This window comes from Pseudophryne corroboree, chromosome 1, assembly GCF_028390025.1.
Source record: "Pseudophryne corroboree isolate aPseCor3 chromosome 1, aPseCor3.hap2, whole genome shotgun sequence".
NCBI lineage: Eukaryota > Metazoa > Chordata > Amphibia > Anura > Myobatrachidae > Pseudophryne > Pseudophryne corroboree.
This window is the reverse complement of record NC_086444.1, coordinates 295442791-295460833: the sequence shown is the minus strand read 5'-3', so window position 1 is coordinate 295460833 and position 18043 is coordinate 295442791. Positions and strand designations below refer to the sequence as shown.

General features: G+C 47.3%; 1 protein-coding gene across 2 annotated transcripts in view; it reads right to left on the bottom strand.

Moving 5' to 3' along the window:
* Nucleotides 1-18043, bottom strand: part of NAA25 (N-alpha-acetyltransferase 25, NatB auxiliary subunit) — a 335868-nt gene that overhangs the window by 206310 nt on the left and 111515 nt on the right. For both annotated transcript variants that reach the window (XM_063964363.1, XM_063964364.1), the window contains exons 7-8: nucleotides 14747-14825; nucleotides 1817-1928 (exon numbers count right to left, since the gene is read on the bottom strand). In XM_063964363.1, the coding sequence (XP_063820433.1) occupies nucleotides 1817-1928; nucleotides 14747-14825 (191 nt within the window). The remainder of the gene's footprint in view (nucleotides 1-1816; nucleotides 1929-14746; nucleotides 14826-18043) is intronic.

Here is an 18043-nt window from a genome sequence, read left to right as displayed (position 1 = left end):
TTCAAGTTTAAATAAGTCATTCTGTAGATACTCCACATCTCTTTCTGAATTAATTACCTTACACAGTTTAGTATCATCTGCAAAGATTGACACTGTGCTTTCCTAGTCTACCCTTCATTAACATCGTTCCAGTGTGTACAGGCAATCTAGGCTGACAGGCATTTGTTCCAATGTCAGAACGAATGCCCGCGCTGAAGCGTGTGCCAAGCTTTATTCCCATAATATCAGTTATAAAAACACTCAAAAACTCAATTTTTATCTTACGGATGCCATGAAAATGGAACTTGACAGATGTTTCCTGTTTCAATATAAAATAAATTTGAGAATTTATATCACCAAAACGTACCACCACATGTATTTGCCCATGCCATCCTTCCAATAATTAAGGTCTTAAAAGTAATAATAAAATATTAATTCTGCAGGATGCGAGAGCCACGGTAGACTTGTGCTAAAACAGGACTATTACCATTGCAATTGCACTTTTGCATATCAAACAAATCAGCTTGGCCTTAGCTTCTGTATAGAGAAACCTAGTTGTATATGACTAATTTATCTGACTGATTTCATCTGCAAATTTTTTTTTTCATTGGATGCATTTTTCATCATAGACTGTTACAAGTTCTGTTCACCAATGACACTTAGGGGGGTATCCAATTACACGCAGTCGATAACCGCAGGTAATTGCATCGCTGGTGCCAATCCTATTAGCCCCAATGCTGGCACTTATAGCGGATTAAGCCTTGGGTGCCACAGACCAAAAACAGATCAGCTGCAATTGAATACCCCTGTATACCTATGTCTCGGAAGCACAGACAACTAAAACTAGTACATTACATTTGTTATCCAGCAGACACTACACCACCTGCATTTTATCCTGTGAAGTGTTCGGCTGTTGTTCCTGCTGAAAGTCAGATCGCAGGTTCTTACAATAAATTAAGACGCTGCTGTTGGTTCCAGTCGTGGACTTGAGTGCGTTGCAGAAAACGACAACAGATTCATGCCTCAAACTTCTTAAGACATTCCTACCCCTAAATTAAGGCGTCACTAAGGAAGTTTTTGGGCAGGACTGGGAAGAAAAGTGCTGCTAAAAAGAAAGAAATCCTCTGAAAAATGACTATTTGCTAAGTAAGGCTTCCATCCACATTTACAGCTATTTAAGAGTTTCCAAGTCAATGATAGGAAGTCTATTTCCAAGCAAGAACGTTAATCATACAATCAGAGTGTAGCACAAGCACCTAAATTTTACCTTAAGTGTTAAATGTGACCACTAATTGTATGGCATCACAAGCAACTTCCACAAGCTTTCTGAAAACTAAAACACCGTTATAATTTTATATACAAACATATTTGGGTTCCAAAACATATCTATGTACAACTAGAGTTTGTTTACAAAGCGGCTGTTTGTAATGCCACCTTTCCACTACACTGGGTGTTTTGCTGTTAAAAGAATAAACCCCCTAGACTTATATGATGTCTGTGTGCACTACTCAATGGTCTTGCATTCTGTATGTGTTTTGGTTACTAAGGTGGATTCATATGAGACTTGGCGAAGGACTGTTACAGTATAATGAGGGTTAGCTGGAGATACGTAACGCACTCTATTTTCTCTAATTATCATTTTGTAACCGGAAAAAGAAAGATTGCATAAGGAAGTTTTATTCTTCATTTTGGAAATATAAAAAATGTCAAATGTATTTTATAACATATTTAAATTTTTTGTCCTCTGCCAAAACCTGTAAAATCAACATATCAAGCTTTGAATACGTGCAGTGATAAATACAGTAATTGTAACTAACAAATAGGTTCCAATACTCACTTTTGCAGCAGAAGTCTCTTGGAAAGTGCATTACACTCTGGCCACTTCTTCAGCTGCTTGTACATGGCCATGCACTTGTTTTCACGGCTCTGCAGCTCACTGGTCAACTTATCTGAGCATTAAAAAAAATAAGAATTTACTCACCGGTAATTCTATTTCTCGTAGTCCGTAGTGGATGCTGGGACTCTGTAAGGACCATGGGGAATAGCGGCTCCGCAGGAGACTGGGCACAACTATAAAGAAAGCTTTAGGTCTAACTGGTGTGCACTGGCTCCTCCCACTATGACCCTCCTCCAGACCTCAGTTAGGATACTGTGCCTGGAAGAGCTGACACAAGAAGGAAGGATTTTGAATCCCGGGTAAGACTCATACCAGCCACACCAATCACACCGTATAACTCGTGATACAATACCCAGTTAACAGTATGATAACAACTGAGCCTCTCAACAGATGGCTCAACAATAACCCTTTAGTTAAACAATAACTATATACAAGTATTGCAGACAATCCGCACTTGGGATGGGCGCCCAGCATCCACTACGGACTACGAGAAATAGAATTACCGGTGAGTAAAATCTTATTTTCTCTGACGTCCTAAGTGGATGCTGGGACTCCGTAAGGACCATGGGGATTATACCAAAGCTCCCAAATGGGCGGGAGAGTGCGGCTGACTCTGCAGCACCGAATGGGCAAACTCTAGGTCCTCCTCAGCAAGGGTGTCAAACTTGTAGAATTTAGCAAACGTGTTTGACCCCGACCAAGTAGCTGCTCGGCAAAGTTGAAGAGCCGAGACCCCTCGGGCAGCCGCCCAAGAAGAGCCCACCTTCCTCGTGGAATGGGCTTTCACGGATTTAGGATGCGGCAGTCCAGCCGCAGAATGTGCAAGCTGAATCGTACTACAGATCCAGCGAGCAATAGTCTGCTTTGAAGCAGGTGCACCCAACTTGTTGGGCGCATACAGGATAAATAGCGAATCAGTCTTTCTGACTCCAGCTGTCCTGGAAACATATATTTTCAGGGCCCTGACTACGTCCAACAACTTGGAAGCCTCCAAGTCTTTTGTAGCCGCCAGCACCACAATAGGTTGGTTCAGATGAAACGCTGATACCACTTTAGGGAGAAACTGGGGACGAGTCCTCAATTCTGCCCTATCCATATGGAAAATCAGATAAGGGCTTTTACATGACAAAGCTGCCAATTCTGATACACGCCTGGCCGAAGCCAAGGCCAACAACATGACCTCTTTCCACGTGAGATATTTCAAATCCACGGTTTTCAGTGGCTCAAACCAATGTGACTTTAGGAAATCCAACACCACGTTGAGATCCCAAGGTGCCACTGGAGGCACAAAAGGGGGCTGAATATGCAGCACTCCCTTAACAAAAGTCTGAACTTCAGGTAGTGAAGCCAGTTCTCTCTGGAAGAAAATCGATAGAGCCGAAATCTGGACCTTAATGGAACCCAATTTAAGGCCCATAGTCACCCCTGACTGTAGGAAGTGCAGGAAACGGCCCAGCTGAAATTCCTCCGTTGGGGCCTTCCTGGCCTCACACCACGCAACATATTTTCGCCATATGCGGTGATAATGGTTTGCGGTTACTTCTTTCCTAGCCTTAATCAGCGTAGGAATGACTTCCTCCGGAATGCCCTTTTCCTTCAGGATCCGGTGTTCAACCGCCATGCCGTCAAACGCAGCCGCGGTAAGTCTTGGAACAGACAGGGCCCCTGCAGCAGCAGGTTTTGTCTAAGCGGTAGAGGCCATGGGTCCTCTGAGATCATTTCTTGAAGTTCCGGGTACCAAGCTCTTCTTGGCCAATCCGGAACAATGAGTATAGTTCTTACTCCTCTTCTCCGTATTATCCTCAGTACCTTTGGTATGAGAGGAAGAGGAGGGAACACATAAACCGACAGGTACACCCACGGTGTCACTAGAGCGTACACAGCTATCGCCTGCGGGTCTCTTGACCTGGCGCAAAACTTTTCTAGCTTTTTGTTTAGGCGGGACGCCATCATGTCCACCTGTGGCCTTTCCCAACGGTTTACAATCAGTTGGAAGACTTCTGGATGAAGTCCCCACTCTCCCGGGTGGAGGTCGTGCCTGCTGAGGAAGTCTGCTTCCCAGTTGTCCACTCCCGGAATGAACACTGCTGACAGTGCTAACACGTGATTTTCCGCCCATCGGAGAATCCTTGTGGCTTCTGCCATTGCCGTCCTGCTTCTCCTGCCGCCCTGTCGGTTTACATGGGCGACCGCCGTGATGTTGTCTGACTGGATCAGTACCGGCTGGTTTTGAAGCAGGGGTTTTGCAGGGAAGTCTCCTGACTTGACCATAGTCCTTGGAAGTTTCTTCACTGTGTGACTGCCCCCCAGCCTCGAAGGCTGGCATCCGTGGTCACCAGGACCCAGTCCTGTATGCCGAATCTGCGGCCCTCTTGAAGATGAGCACTCTGCAGCCACCACAGCAGAGACACCCTTGTCCTTGGAGACAGGGTTATCAGTCGATGCATCTGAAGATGCGATCCGGACCACTTGTCCAACAGGTCCCACTGAAAGGTTCTTGCATGAAACCTGCCGAATGGAATCGCTTCGTAGGAAGCTACCATTTTTCCCAGGATCCGCGTGCAGTGATGCACCGACACCTGTTTTGGTTTTAGGAGGCCTCTGACTAGAGATGACAGCTCCTTGGCCTTCTCCTCCGGGAGAAACACTTTTTTCTGTTCTGTGTCCAGAACCATCCCCAGGAACAGTAGACGTGTCGTAGGGACCAGCTGTGACTTTAGAATGTTTAGAATCCAGCCGTGCTGTTGTAGCACTTCCCGAGATAGTGCTACCCCGACCAACAACTGCTCTCTGGACCTCGCCTTTATCAGGAGATCGTCCAAGTACGGGATAATTAAAACTCCCTTCTTTCGAAGGAGTATCATCATTTCGGCCATTACCTTGGTAAAGACCCTCGGAGCCGTGGATAGACCGAAAGGCAACGTCTGGAATTGGTAATGACAATCCTGTACCACAAATCTGAGGTACTCCTGGTGAGGATGGTAAATGGGGACATGCAGGTAAGCATCCTTGATGTCCAGTGATACCATGTAATCCCCCTCGTCCAGGCTTGCAATAACCGCCCTGAGCGATTCCATCTTGAACTTGAATCTTTTTATGTATGTGTTCAAGGATTTCAAATTTAAAATGGGTCTCACCGAACCGTCCGGTTTCGGTACCACAAACACTGTGGAATAGTAACCCCGTCCTTGTTGAAGTAGGGGTACCTTTACTATCACCTGTTGTGAATACAGCTTGTGAATTGCCTGTAACACTGCCTCCCTGCCTGAGGGAGTGGTTGGCAAGGCAGATTTGAGGAAACGGCGGGGAGGAGACGTCTCGAATTCCAGCTTGTACTCCTGAGATACTATCTGAAAAATCCAGGGATCCACCCGTGAGCGAGCCCACTGATTGCTGAAATATTTGAGACGGGCCCCCACCGTACCTGGCTCCGCCTGTGGAGCCCCAGCGTCATGCTGTGGACTTAGAGGTAGCGGGGGAGGACTTTTGCTCCTGGGAACTGGCTGTATGCTGCAGCTTCTTTCCCCTACCTCTGCCTCTGGGCAGAAAGGACGCGCCTTTAACCCGCTTGCCCCTATTGGGCCGAAAGGACTGTACCTGATAATACGGTGCTTTCTTTGGTTGTGAGGGAACATGGGGTAAAAATGTAGACTTCCCAGCTGTTGCTGTGGAAACGAGGTCCGAGAGACCATCCCCGAACAACTCCTCACCCTTATAAGGCAGAACTTCCATGTGTCTTTTGGAATCTGCATCTCCTGTCCACTGCCGAGTCCATAACCCTCTCCTGGCAGAAATGGACATTGCACTAATTTTGAATGCCAGCCGGCAAATATCCCTCTGTGCATCCCTCATGTATAAAAGTGCGTCTTTTATATGCTCTACGGTTAGCAATATAGTGTCCCTGTCTAGGGTATCTATATTTTCTGACAGGGAATCTGACCATGCAGCAGCAGCACTGCACATCCAGGCTGAAGCAATAGCCGGTCTCAGTATAACACATGTGTGTGTATATATAGATTTCAGGATAGCCTCCTGCTTTCTATCAGCAGATTCCTTCAGGGCGGCTGTATCCGGAGACGGTAGTGCCACCTTCTTTGACAAGCGTGTGAGCGCTTTATCCACCCTAGGGGATGTTTCCCAGCGTGACCTATCCTCTGGCGGGAAAGGGTACGCCATTAGTAACCTCTTAGAAATTACCAGCTTTTTATCAGGGGAAGCCCACGCTTTTTCACACACTTCATTTAACTCCTCAGATGGAGGCAAAGCTACTGGTAGTTTTTTCTCTCCAAACATAATACCCTTTTTTGTGGTACCGGGGGTAACATCAGAAATGTGCAACACATTTTTCATTGCCTCAATCATGTAACGTGTGGCCCTACTGGATGTTACATTAGTCTCATCGTCGTCGACACTGGAGTCAGTATCCGTGTCGACATCTGTGTCTGCCATCTGAGGTAGCGGGCGTTTTAGAGCCCCTGATGGCTTTTGAGACGCCTGGGCAGGCACAGGCTGAGAAGCCGGCTGTCCCACATTAGGTATGTCGTCAAACCTTTTATGCAAGGAGTTGACACTGTCACGTAATTCCTTCCACAGCACCATCCACTCAGGTGTCGACCCCGCAGGGGGTGACATCACATGTACAGGCATCTGCTCCGCCTCCACATAAGCCTCCTCATCAAACATGTCGACACAGCCGTACCGACACACCGCAAACACACAGGGAATGCTCTGACGAGGACAGGACCCCACAAAGCCCTTTGGGGAGACAGAGAGAGAGTATGCCAGCACACACCAGAGCGCTATATAACACAGGGATCCCACTATAAATGAGTGTATTCCCTTATAGCTGCTTTTTATATATCAATATATATATATATATATCAATATATATATATATATATATATATATATATATATATATATCTATATCTCCTGCGCCTAAATTTAGTGCCCCCTCCCTCTCTTTTTTACCCTTCTGTAGTGTTCAGACTGCAGGGGAGAGCCAGGGAGCTTCTTCTTCCCTTAGTCCCTCGCTGCAGTGAGTCTGTTGCCAGCAGATCTCACTGTAAAATAAAAAACCTAAATATACTTTCTTTCTAGGAGCTCAGGAGAGCCCCTAGTGTGCATCCAGCTCAGCCGGGCACAAGATTCTAACTGGAGGAGGGTCATAGTGGGAGGAGCCAGTGCACACCAGTTAGACCTAAAGCTTTCTTTATAGTTGTGCCCAGTCTCCTGCGGAGCCGCTATTCCCCATGGTCCTTACGGAGTCCCAGCATCCACTTAGGACGTCAGAGAAATAAATAAAAAACCCGGAGAAAATCAACAATGTGTATATCACCATCTTCTCTTTCCATCCAATAGATACAGACAGACAACTCACTGTCTAATTATAACTTGTGAGTCTTTTTTTAGTCAATTTGGATGATTAAGGCTAGGGCCACACATTGCGTTTTAGCGGGACCCGCTTGGCAGGAAGGAGCACATTTGTATTCACACCATGCGTTTCCGCCGGATGCCGCAGAACGGCATCCAGCCAGTGCCACGACCGGATGTCAAGTAGAACACAGTGCAGCACGGCAGCACTGTGTGAACACATACATTCAAAAGTATGTGTTCTACTTGAAATCCGGTAATCCTGGCATGCTGCGGTTGGGTCTGGTATGTGTGGATGGCCTCATGGGAGCACAAGTGCAGGCACCTTCCTGCCAAGCGGGATTGCTGAACGGGACCTGCTAAAGCGCAATGTGTGGCCTTAACCTTAGACTAATGCTGACAGACCCATACCTATACAGAAACAAAGTGTTTATGTTAATATTTAAAGTTATAATTCTGAACTACCAACCTAAAAGCTTTTCATAATTCAGAAAAAAACATTATATAACAGCCTGTTCAGCTTGTCTTTAAGCACCTGTATAAACAATCAGCTTTGTGGTTATGCACTATACTTCATGGAGGTCAGGACAAAGGATCTATCTAATGCCAACATGTTATATAGTAGAATGTCTTTCTTCGTACTCATTATATAAAAGTTGGATGGCAGATAATGCTCTACTGGACATGTACTTGTACGGTAGTGGGGGTGAGAGGGCAGCAGGAGAAAAAAGTGCACCATTGGGTGCACTGCCGTATTTGTGAGAATGAATGCCCAAAGCAGAGTATTCATTCATGCACAACAATCTATGAAGAACCCAAGCAGCTCAGCACCACACCACCGTCTTTTCATTTGTTTAAATAAATGCCTAATGAAAGGCACGTTAACGACATCAAGACTGTTTTCATTTTTTTTTTTTTTTTTTTTAAATTAGCTGCAATTGATGCAAAATATGACGAAACTACTTGTGCCTGCCAATTGCCCTTGTTTGGAAAAAAAATAATAGGAATTTAATACCTACCGGTAATTCCTTTTCTCGTAGTCCACAGTGATTACTGGGGAATAGTATATTACCATGGGGGTATAGACCGGGTCCACTGGAGCCTGGCACTTTAAGAAATGAATAGTGTGTGCTGGCTCCTCCCCTCGATATTCCTCCTAGCAGACTCAGTCTAGGAACAGTGCCCGAGGAGACGGACATACTTTGAGATAAGTATATAACACATAAAGCGGTGAGGTAACGAACCAACACACAAAAACAAAGATAACCAAGCTAACCATAACAGAGGAAAAAGCAACACTAACTATAGAAGGATAGCAACGCTAACCAAACATGGAACAGGGAAAGCAATAGCAAACCCAACCAAGAACACTTACAACCAGGTAAGCAAGAAAACAAAGCACAGAGGCGGGCGCCCATTATCCACTACGAGAAAAGGAATTACCGGTAGGTATTAAATTCCTATTTTCTCTAACGTCCTAGTGGATACTGCGGAATAGTATATTACCATGGGGACATTCCAAAGCTCCAAGAACGGGTGGGAGAATGCCGAGATCCCTGCAAAACCGCCTGACCAAATTGAAGGTCATCCTTCGCCAAGGTGTCGAACCTGTAGAACTTAACAAACGTGTTCACACCAGACCAAGTTGGTGCACGGCACAACTGTAAGGCGGAACCACCCAGGAAGTACACACGGACCTTGTGGAGTGTGCCTGAACCGAACTCGGCAGCGGCAGAGCAGCCGAAGTATAGGGTTGTTGGACAGTCAATTTGAGCCAATGAGCAATGGACTGCTTGGAGGCAGGACGACCAACTATCATAGCATCATAAAGGACGAAAAGCGAGTGATACTTCCTGTGACGATCAATCCTTTTGATGTAAATCCTTAAAGCCCTCATAACATCGAGGGACTTTGGAGCAACGGAAGTGTCGGATAAAACTGGAACCACAATTGGTTGCTTTACATGAAAGGCCGATACCACTTTCGGCAAAAACTGTGGGCGAGTTCTGAGCTCCGCCCTATGCTCATGAAACACTAAGTAGGGGCTCTTATAGGACAAGGCCCCCAATTCGGACACTCGCCAAGCCGAAACCAAGGCCAGTAACATAACAGTCTTCCACGTTAGGTATTTTAAGTCAACCCTATGTAAGGGTTCAAATCAATCTGATTGGAGAAAGGTCAATACCACATTGAGGTCCCACGGAGTAGTGGGAGGAACAAAGAATGGTTGAATGTGCAACACCACCTTAAGAAAGGTCTGTACTTCAGGAAGAACCGCTAGTTGTTTCTGGAAGAAGATAGAGAGCCGAAATCTGAACCTTTGATGGAGCCTAACCGTAGGCCCTTAACCACTCCTGCTTGCAGGAACAGAAGAAAATGGCACAGACGAAACTCCACAGCAGAACATTTTCGACCTTCACACCAAGAAACATATATTTCTTCCAAATACGGTGGTAAAGTTTGGAGGTAACCGCCATACGGGCCTGAACCATAGTGGAAACCACCTTGGAGGACAGACCCTTCCTGGATAAAATCTTCATCTCAACTTCCAAGCCGTCAAACATAGCCGCTGTAAAGGGCCCCATACACTAGAACGATAATGCCAGATTTAATCCGATTTCGGGCATTCGGCCTGATACATCGGATGAAATCTGGCATTTTGGAGGTGTTTCTGATCAGCGTTCCCGTGAGCATCGGATCGGATCCTCCAGATTGACCGTGCTGCACTAGCGATAATCTCCAACCCCGCTGGCATGGCTGAGATCGCACAAGATACATTGTATGCAAAAGGACAGCATACGATGTATCTTGGGCGATCCTGCCGGGGTGACCGCCTGCGACATGACGGTGGGACAGGTTGCATAAGTGTATGGGGCCCTTAAGTCTGGACAGACGAACGGTCCTCGTTGAAGGTGGTCCTTGAGAAGTAGCAGAGGTCAGGGATCCGCCAACGTCAGTGTCAGGAGGTCCACATACCAGGCCCGTCGAGGCCAATCCAGAACAATGAGAATTGCCTGAACTCTTTCCCTTTTGAGACGTTTGAGAACTCTTGGGATCAGAGTAATTGGAGGAAACAGGTAAACAAACTGGTAAGTCCATGGCGACATCAGAGCGTCCACTGCCACCGCCTGCGGGTCCCTCGTTATGGAACAGTAACGACGGAGCTTCTTGTTGAGATGAGAAGCCATCAGGTCTATCTGTGGACAACTCCACCGGTGAAAAAGTTGTTGGAACACCTGAGGGTGGAGGCCCCATTCCCCCGGATGGAGGTTGTGCCTGCTTAGGAAGTCCGCTTCCCAGTTGTCCACTCCTGGAATGTACACTGCGGAGATGGCCTTTGCGCTGGCTTCAGCCCAGAGGAGTATTCTTGACACCTCTTGCATTGCGGCCTTGCTTCTGGTTGCCGTGGCATTGTCCGACTGTACCTGGATGGTTTGATTCCAAAGAAGGGAGGAGGCCTGCATTAGAGCACTGTAAATTGTCCTGAGTACCAGGATGTTGATTGGAAGAGCAGATTCATGAATGGACAACGTCCCCTGGAACTGTGCTCCTTGAGTCAGAGCCCACCAAGCCTGGAGGCTGGCATCTGCTGTCAACAGCATCCATGACTGGGTGTTGAAACTCCGACCCTCCACCAGATGGGGAACTTGTAGCCACCATAGCAGGGATATCCGTGCTTTCGGGGATAGGGTTATATGCTGATGCATGTGCAGGTGAGATCCCGACCATTTGTCTAACAAATCCAGTTGTAACGGTCGCGCATGGAACCTGCCATACTGTACTGCCTCCTAGGAGGCCAACATCTTGCCCAGCAAGCGGATGCAAAGGTGAATTGAGACCATGCGAGGATTCAGCACCGACCAGGCCATAGACTGAAAAGTCGAGGCCTTGTCCATAGGAAGGTAAACCTTCTGAGACACCGTATCCAGGATCATACCCAGGAACTGAATTCTCAGACGGTTCCAAGTGAGATTTCTGGAAATTGAGTATCCATCCGTGATCCGTAAGCACACGGGTAGTCAAGTCGATACTGTGCAATAGCTGTTCCTTGGACACTGCCTTTATGAGGAGATCGTCCAGGTACGGAATTATTTGGGCACCCCTCATGCGCAGTTGTAGCATCATTTCCGCCATGACCTTTGTGAACACCCTTGGGGCTGTGGAGAGACCGTAGGGTAAGGCCTGAAACTGGTAATGCTGGTCCAGAATCGCGAATCTGAAGAACGCTTGATGAGGGGGCCAAATTGGAATATGTAGGTATGCGTCCTCTATATCCAGGGACATCAGAAACTCCCCCTACTCCAGATTCGCTATCACTGCTCTTAGAGATTCCATCTTGAATTTGAACACCCAAAGATACGGGTTCAGGGATTTGAGGTTCAAGATCGGTCTTACTGAGCCGTCCGGCTTCGGAACCACAAAAACTCGAGGAAAACCCCTTTGTGTGCAGCTGAGGAGGCACTGGAGCAGTAACTCCTGAAGAAAGCAGCTTTTGCACTGCCTGCTGTAAGGAAACCCTGCCTTCCTGTGAAGCTGGTAAGACTGACCTGAAGAATCTCAGAGGAGGGAGTTACTGGAATTCCCGCCGGTATCCTTGGGATATAAGGGCCCTCACCCAAGGTTCCCGACAGAACTCTGCCCATATGTGGGCGAAGTGTTGAAGGTGAGCACCTACCTGAAAGTCGCCTAGCTGGTGGGGCCAACAGTCACGCGGAGGGCTTCGTGGAAGAGGATCCGGAGGCCTGGTCCGCAGGTCCAGCAGCTGCTGGCTTACGGGACTTACCACGAGTTCCTCTAGTAGCATTGGAGGCACCTCTGGCTTTGCCTCTGAATCTGGCCACCCGAAAGGACTGCAGGGAGGGTCCAGGATAGGGACGCCTGGCAGGAGGTGGGACAGACTGCAGATATGTAGATTTACCTGCAGTTGCCTGAGATATCCACGTTTAGTTCTTCACCAAAAAGGCATCACCTGTAAAAGGAAGGTTTTCAACCCCTTTTTTAGAATTTAGAATTTGATGTAGCCACAGGGCTCTGCAAGCCGATACCGCCATAGCAGTGGTACGGCCGTTAATGATACTTAATTCCTTAACAGCCTCACTGAAAGCTTGCAGCATCTTGGATGTGTTGCAGTAAAGTAACTATCTCGTCTTGAGATAGTGTAAGCAACCCTTTCAGAATATCATTAGACCATTTTACCATGGCTCTAGAAATCCAGCTGCATACTAAATGGCAGGGCGTTGGGTTACACCTGCCGCAGTATAATTGATTTAAGAGTAGTTTCAATTTTGCGATTAGCTGGGTCTCTAAGGGTAACAGCCTCTGGTACAGGTAAAACAATCTTATATGACAGCCTAGACAAAGAAGTATCCACTGTTGGTGGGGTTTCCCAGACTTACCTATACTCTGTAGGGAAAGGGAATTAATTTAATACCCGTTTAGGGGTAATACATTTCTGGTCAGGATTTATCCATGCTGCCTTAGCCAGGGAATCTAATTCCTTAGAAACCGGGAAGGTAGCAGAGGACTTTGGTTTCACATTTAAAAACAGTTCCTCTGTCTGTTCTTCCTCATCAGGGATATTGGCATAAATGAGGGCCTCAACACCCGGGGACAGGGAATTATCCTCGTCCACCTCAGCCTCTTCTTACTCAAACTCTGGTATTTCAGAATCAGATTACAATAATTGTAGGAGTGTGCATTTTTGAGAACCCAACAGGGGTCTGCAACAGCAACCATAAACGTGTCTATAGTTCGTTTCAGGGTCTGTCTTTCATGCTTAGCCGTAGCTAACTCTGAATTAATATTTGAAATCAGTCTTAAACGATTCCATCCACTCGGGTTCCTGTACATTACTAACTTGTGAAGGAATTGAGCACTGGGTACACATAAGAGACCCTTATGAGGAAGGTGTAAACCTAGCCTTGCATAAAGTACACACAGACTTATTTGCGGACATGCTGGAGTAGAAATTACACAGATTAGTATGAAAAACACAGAGCAGTATTAGTGAGATACAGTATGCACACTAACCCAGACTACCTTAAATGGAGTGACACAGATATGGGAACCAGCACATTACACCACAGACTGAGCTTCGCCCCGCTGGGTGTCCTTAATGTGTAATGTCGCACACAGTGGTAGATTCACTGTTTATGAGCTCCCCCCTCATTATAACCCCCTGGTACCAGTTACAGTGGTGATTCAGTGGGTCTTGGAGGAGCTGTGCCCGTGTGCAGCCTGTTATCAGCAGCAGCAGGAAATGGCGCCGATTAGCCTCTGGTCCCGTTCTCTGGGAAGCCCCGCCCCCATAATGGCGCGCCGTCCCATTACTTTTCTCTATACTGCCCATCTCCAGAAAGTGTGAAAACAAGTTCTCGCAGCCCCCGTTCACCATGTTGCCAGTCTGGGTATCCAGTGGGCACCGCGGCCCGGAGCCGGGTGAACACTGTCCCTTTATGCCACCATTGCCACCGGGGACCTGCTAACCGGGTCCCTGGTGTAACACTCAGCAGGCCGCCACGTCGACTTCAGCATCTGTTTAGGGGTGGCGCCATGCTGCAAGCATGGGCTCACACTCTGGGAGTGTGAGAACATCACCTCAGAAGCTCAGTGTCCTGTCAGCTGGGATTACGAACCATTAACTCTTAGGAAGTTGGTTCAGCCCCCCACCCTTAAGTCCCACTACGCAGGCAGACTGGTTGCCAACCAGTGCTGCCTAAAAATAAAACTAAAATACATTTCTGAAGAAAACTCTCTGGAGAGCAACAGAATGCACCTAGCTCCTTATGCACATTTTCTAAACTGAGTCTGCTAGGAGGGGCATAGAGGAGAGGAGCCAGCAAACATTATTCATTTCTTAAAGTGCCAGGCTCCAGTGGACCAGATCTATACCCCCATGGTAATATACTACTCCTCAGTATCCACTAGGACGTTAGAGGAAAACAAATCATTGTGATAGGTTTGATGTAATCATATTTCGGATGTGCAACCTCTTATAGGGCTATTTAGTTTGTGACAGTTCATAGGGGATTTGTCAAGATGTACTTTCCCTTCACCTGCCCGTGCTCCGGCCATGCGTCTATCTAAACTGCTCACTCACACGGTCAGTCCACTGCGCCATACAGATCAATGGATCTCCAATGCTTGGTACACACTAGACAGACAGATCAGCTCTCCGGCCGATACACCAGCCTGGCAATCAACAAATGCATACACATCACAACTGGGCGGGTAGTTACTATTGCCGGCAGCCTTTGCAGCAAGAGTACGTACACACAGCACAATCTGCAGATACATCGGCCATCGGATGTACTGCAGGGCTGACACGCTATGTCTGAACGACATTGCTCTCAGACATATTGCTGGTACACACCCGCCAACGCACCCATGTTATATTGGCAGTTCAATTGATCAGCCGATATATCAGCTAGTGTGTATCATAAGTGCATCGGAGGAACAATTACGATGTTTAGACCAGGTATTCAAAGGCAGACATACCTCCTAGTTTTCCTCTGATAACCTCCAAGGCTTCTTCATGTTTTCCCAAACGCTCTAAAATCATGTAGTACAGTTCAACCTAAAACCAACAACGGAGAGCAATCATTCGAACATTAGTTTGCAATGAAATTTAGTCATTGTTGACAGGAAAAAGGTATTTGATACAAAGACCAATAAAATGTCAGGTCACCTTGTTTTAAAGGAGCTTTTTGCTCATTTTTGGGATAAAAAAAAAATATCTCATGCCATTGCTCCTACTAGCAGTGTTTTGTGAGGAGTGTATGATCTCAGACATGGCTTTCCTCCCACTAACCTACTCGAAGTGGTTTCACCTGCTCGATGTTGATTAGGGAAGGCTTCCCCCTGACAGCCCCATTTGCCACTAAGGGGGACATGTACTAAGCAGTGATAAAAGTGGAGAAGTGAGCCAGTGGAGAAGTTGCCCATGGCAACCAATCAGCTGCTCTGTATACTTTTATAGTATGCAAATTATAAATGTTAAAATCGATGCCAATTGGTTGCCATGGGCAACTTCTCCACTGGATCATTTTTTATCACTGTTTAGTACATGCCCCCCAAAGTTCCTTGCTATAAATCTAATGTTGTCAGTTAAGGTGATTAAACAAATCCTGCAGAAGACAGGATAATAAGATGGAACCTTCAACACCTAAAGTGTACATATGTCACGTCATGAAAAATAAGAATTTACTCACCGGTAATTCTATTTCTCGTAGTCCGTAGTGGATGCTGGGAACTCCGTAAGGACCATGGGGAATAGCGGCTCCGCAGGAGACTGGGCACAACTAAGAAAGATTTAGGACTACCTGGTGTGCACTGGCTCCTCCCTCTATGCCCCTCCTCCAGACCTCAGTTAGGAAACTGTGCCCGGAAGAGCTGACACAATAAGGAAAGGATTCGGAATCCCGGGTAAGACTCATACCAGCCACACCATACAACTTGTGATACTATACCCAGTGAACAGTATGAACAACTGAGCCTCTCAACAGATGGCTCCAAACAATAACCCTTTAGTTAGGCAATAACTATATACAAGTATTGCAGACAATCCGCACTTGGGATAGGCGCCCAGCATCCACTACGGACTACGAGAAATAGAATTACCGGTGAGTAAATTCTTATTTTCTCTGACGTCCTAGTGGATGCTGGGAACTCAGTTAGGACCATGGGGATTATACCAAAGCTCCCAAACGGGCGGGAGAGTGCGGATGACTCTGCAGCACCGAATGAGCAAACTCAAGGTCCTCCTCAGCCAGGGTATCAAACTTGTAGAATTTTGCAAATGTGTTTGATCCCGACCAAGTCGCAGCTCGGCAAAGTTGTAAAGCCGAGACCCCTCGGGCAGCCGCCCAAGAAGAGCCCACTTTCCTCGTGGAATGGGCTTTTACAGATTTAGGATGCGGTAGTCCAGCCGCAGAATGTGCAAGTTGAATCGTACTACAGATCCAGCGAGCAATAGACTGCTTTGAAGCAGGAGCACCCAGCTTGTTGGGCGCATACAGGATAAATAGCGAGTCAGTTTTCCGGACTCCAGCCGTCCTGGAAACATAGATTTTCAGGGCCCTGACTACGTCCAGCAACTTGGAATCCTCCAAGTCCTTAGTAGCCGCTGGCACCACAATAGGTTGGTTCAAATGAAAAGCTGATACCACCTTAGGAAGAAATTGGGGACGAGTCCTCAACTCCGCCCTATCCATATGGAAAATCAGATTAGGGCTTTTACATGACAAAGCCGCCAATTCTGACACACGCCTGGCCGAAGCCAAGGCCAATAGCATGACCACTTTCCACGTGAGATATTTTAGTTCAGTGGCTCAAACCAATGTGACTTAAGGAAATCCAACACCACGTTGAGATCCCACGGTGCCACTGGAGGCACAAAAGGGGGCTGAATATGCAGCACTCCTTTAACAAACGTCTGAACTTCAGGCAGTAAAGCCAGTTCTTTTTGGAAGAAAATCGACAGAGCCGAAATCTGGACCTTAATGGAACCTAATTTGAGGCCCATAGTCACCCCTGACTGTAGGAAGTGCAGAAATCGACCCAGCTGAAATTCCTCCGTTGGGGCCCTTCATATTTTCGCCATATGCGGTGATAATGGTTTGCGGTCACCTCCTTCCTAGCTTTAATCAGCGTAGGGATGACTTCTTCCGGAATGCCCTTTTCCTTCAGGATCCGGCGTTCAACCGCCATGTCGTCAAACGCAGTCGCGGTAAGTCTTGGAACAGACAGGGTCCCTGCTGCAGCAGGTCCTGTCTGAGCGGCAGAGGCCATGGGTCCTCTGAGATCATTTCTTGAAGTTCTGGGTACCAAGCTCTTCTTGGCCAATCCGGAACCACAAGTATAGTTCTTACTCCTCTCCTTCTTATTATTCTCAGTACCTTGGGTATGAGAGGCAGAGGAGGGAACACATAAACCGACTGGTACACCCACGGTGTCACTAAAGCGTCCACCGCTATCGCCTGAGGGTCCCTTGACCTGGCGCAATATCTTTTTAGCTTTTTGTTGAGGCGGGACGCCATCATGTCCACCTGTGGCCTTTCCCAACGGTGTACAATCATTTGGAATACTTCTGGATGAAGTCCCCACTCTCCCGGGTGGAGGTCGTGCCTGCTGAGGAAGTCTGCTTCCCAGTTGTCCACTCCCGGAATGAACACTGCTGACAGTGCTAACACATGATTTTTCGCCCATCGGAGAATCCTTGTGGCTTCTGCCATCGCCATCCTGCTTCTTGTGCCGCCCTGACGGTTTACATGGGCGACCGCCGTGATGTTGTCTGACTGGATCAGCACCGGCTGGTGTTGAAGCAGTGGTATTGCCTGACTTAGGGCATTGTAAATGGCCCTTAGTTCCAGAATATTTATGTGTAGGGAAGTCTCCTGACTTGTCCATAGTCCTTGGAAGTTTCTTCCCTGTGTGACTGCCCCCCAACCTCGCAGGCTGGCATCCGTGGTCACCAGGACCCAGTCCTGTATGCCGAATCTGCGGCCCTCTAGAAGATGAGCACTCTGCAGCCACCACAACAGCGACACCCTGGTCCTTGGAGACAGGGTTATCAGCCGATGCATCTGAAGATGCGATCCGGACCACTTGTCCAACAGATCCCACTGAAAGATCCTTGCATGGAACCTTACGAATGGAATTGCTTCGTAAGAAGCCACCATCTTTCCGAGGACTCGCGTGCAGTGGTGCAGCGACACCTGTTTTGGTTTTAGGAGGTCTCTTACTAGAGATGACAACTCCTTGGCCTTCTCCTCCGGGAGAAACACTTTTTTCTGT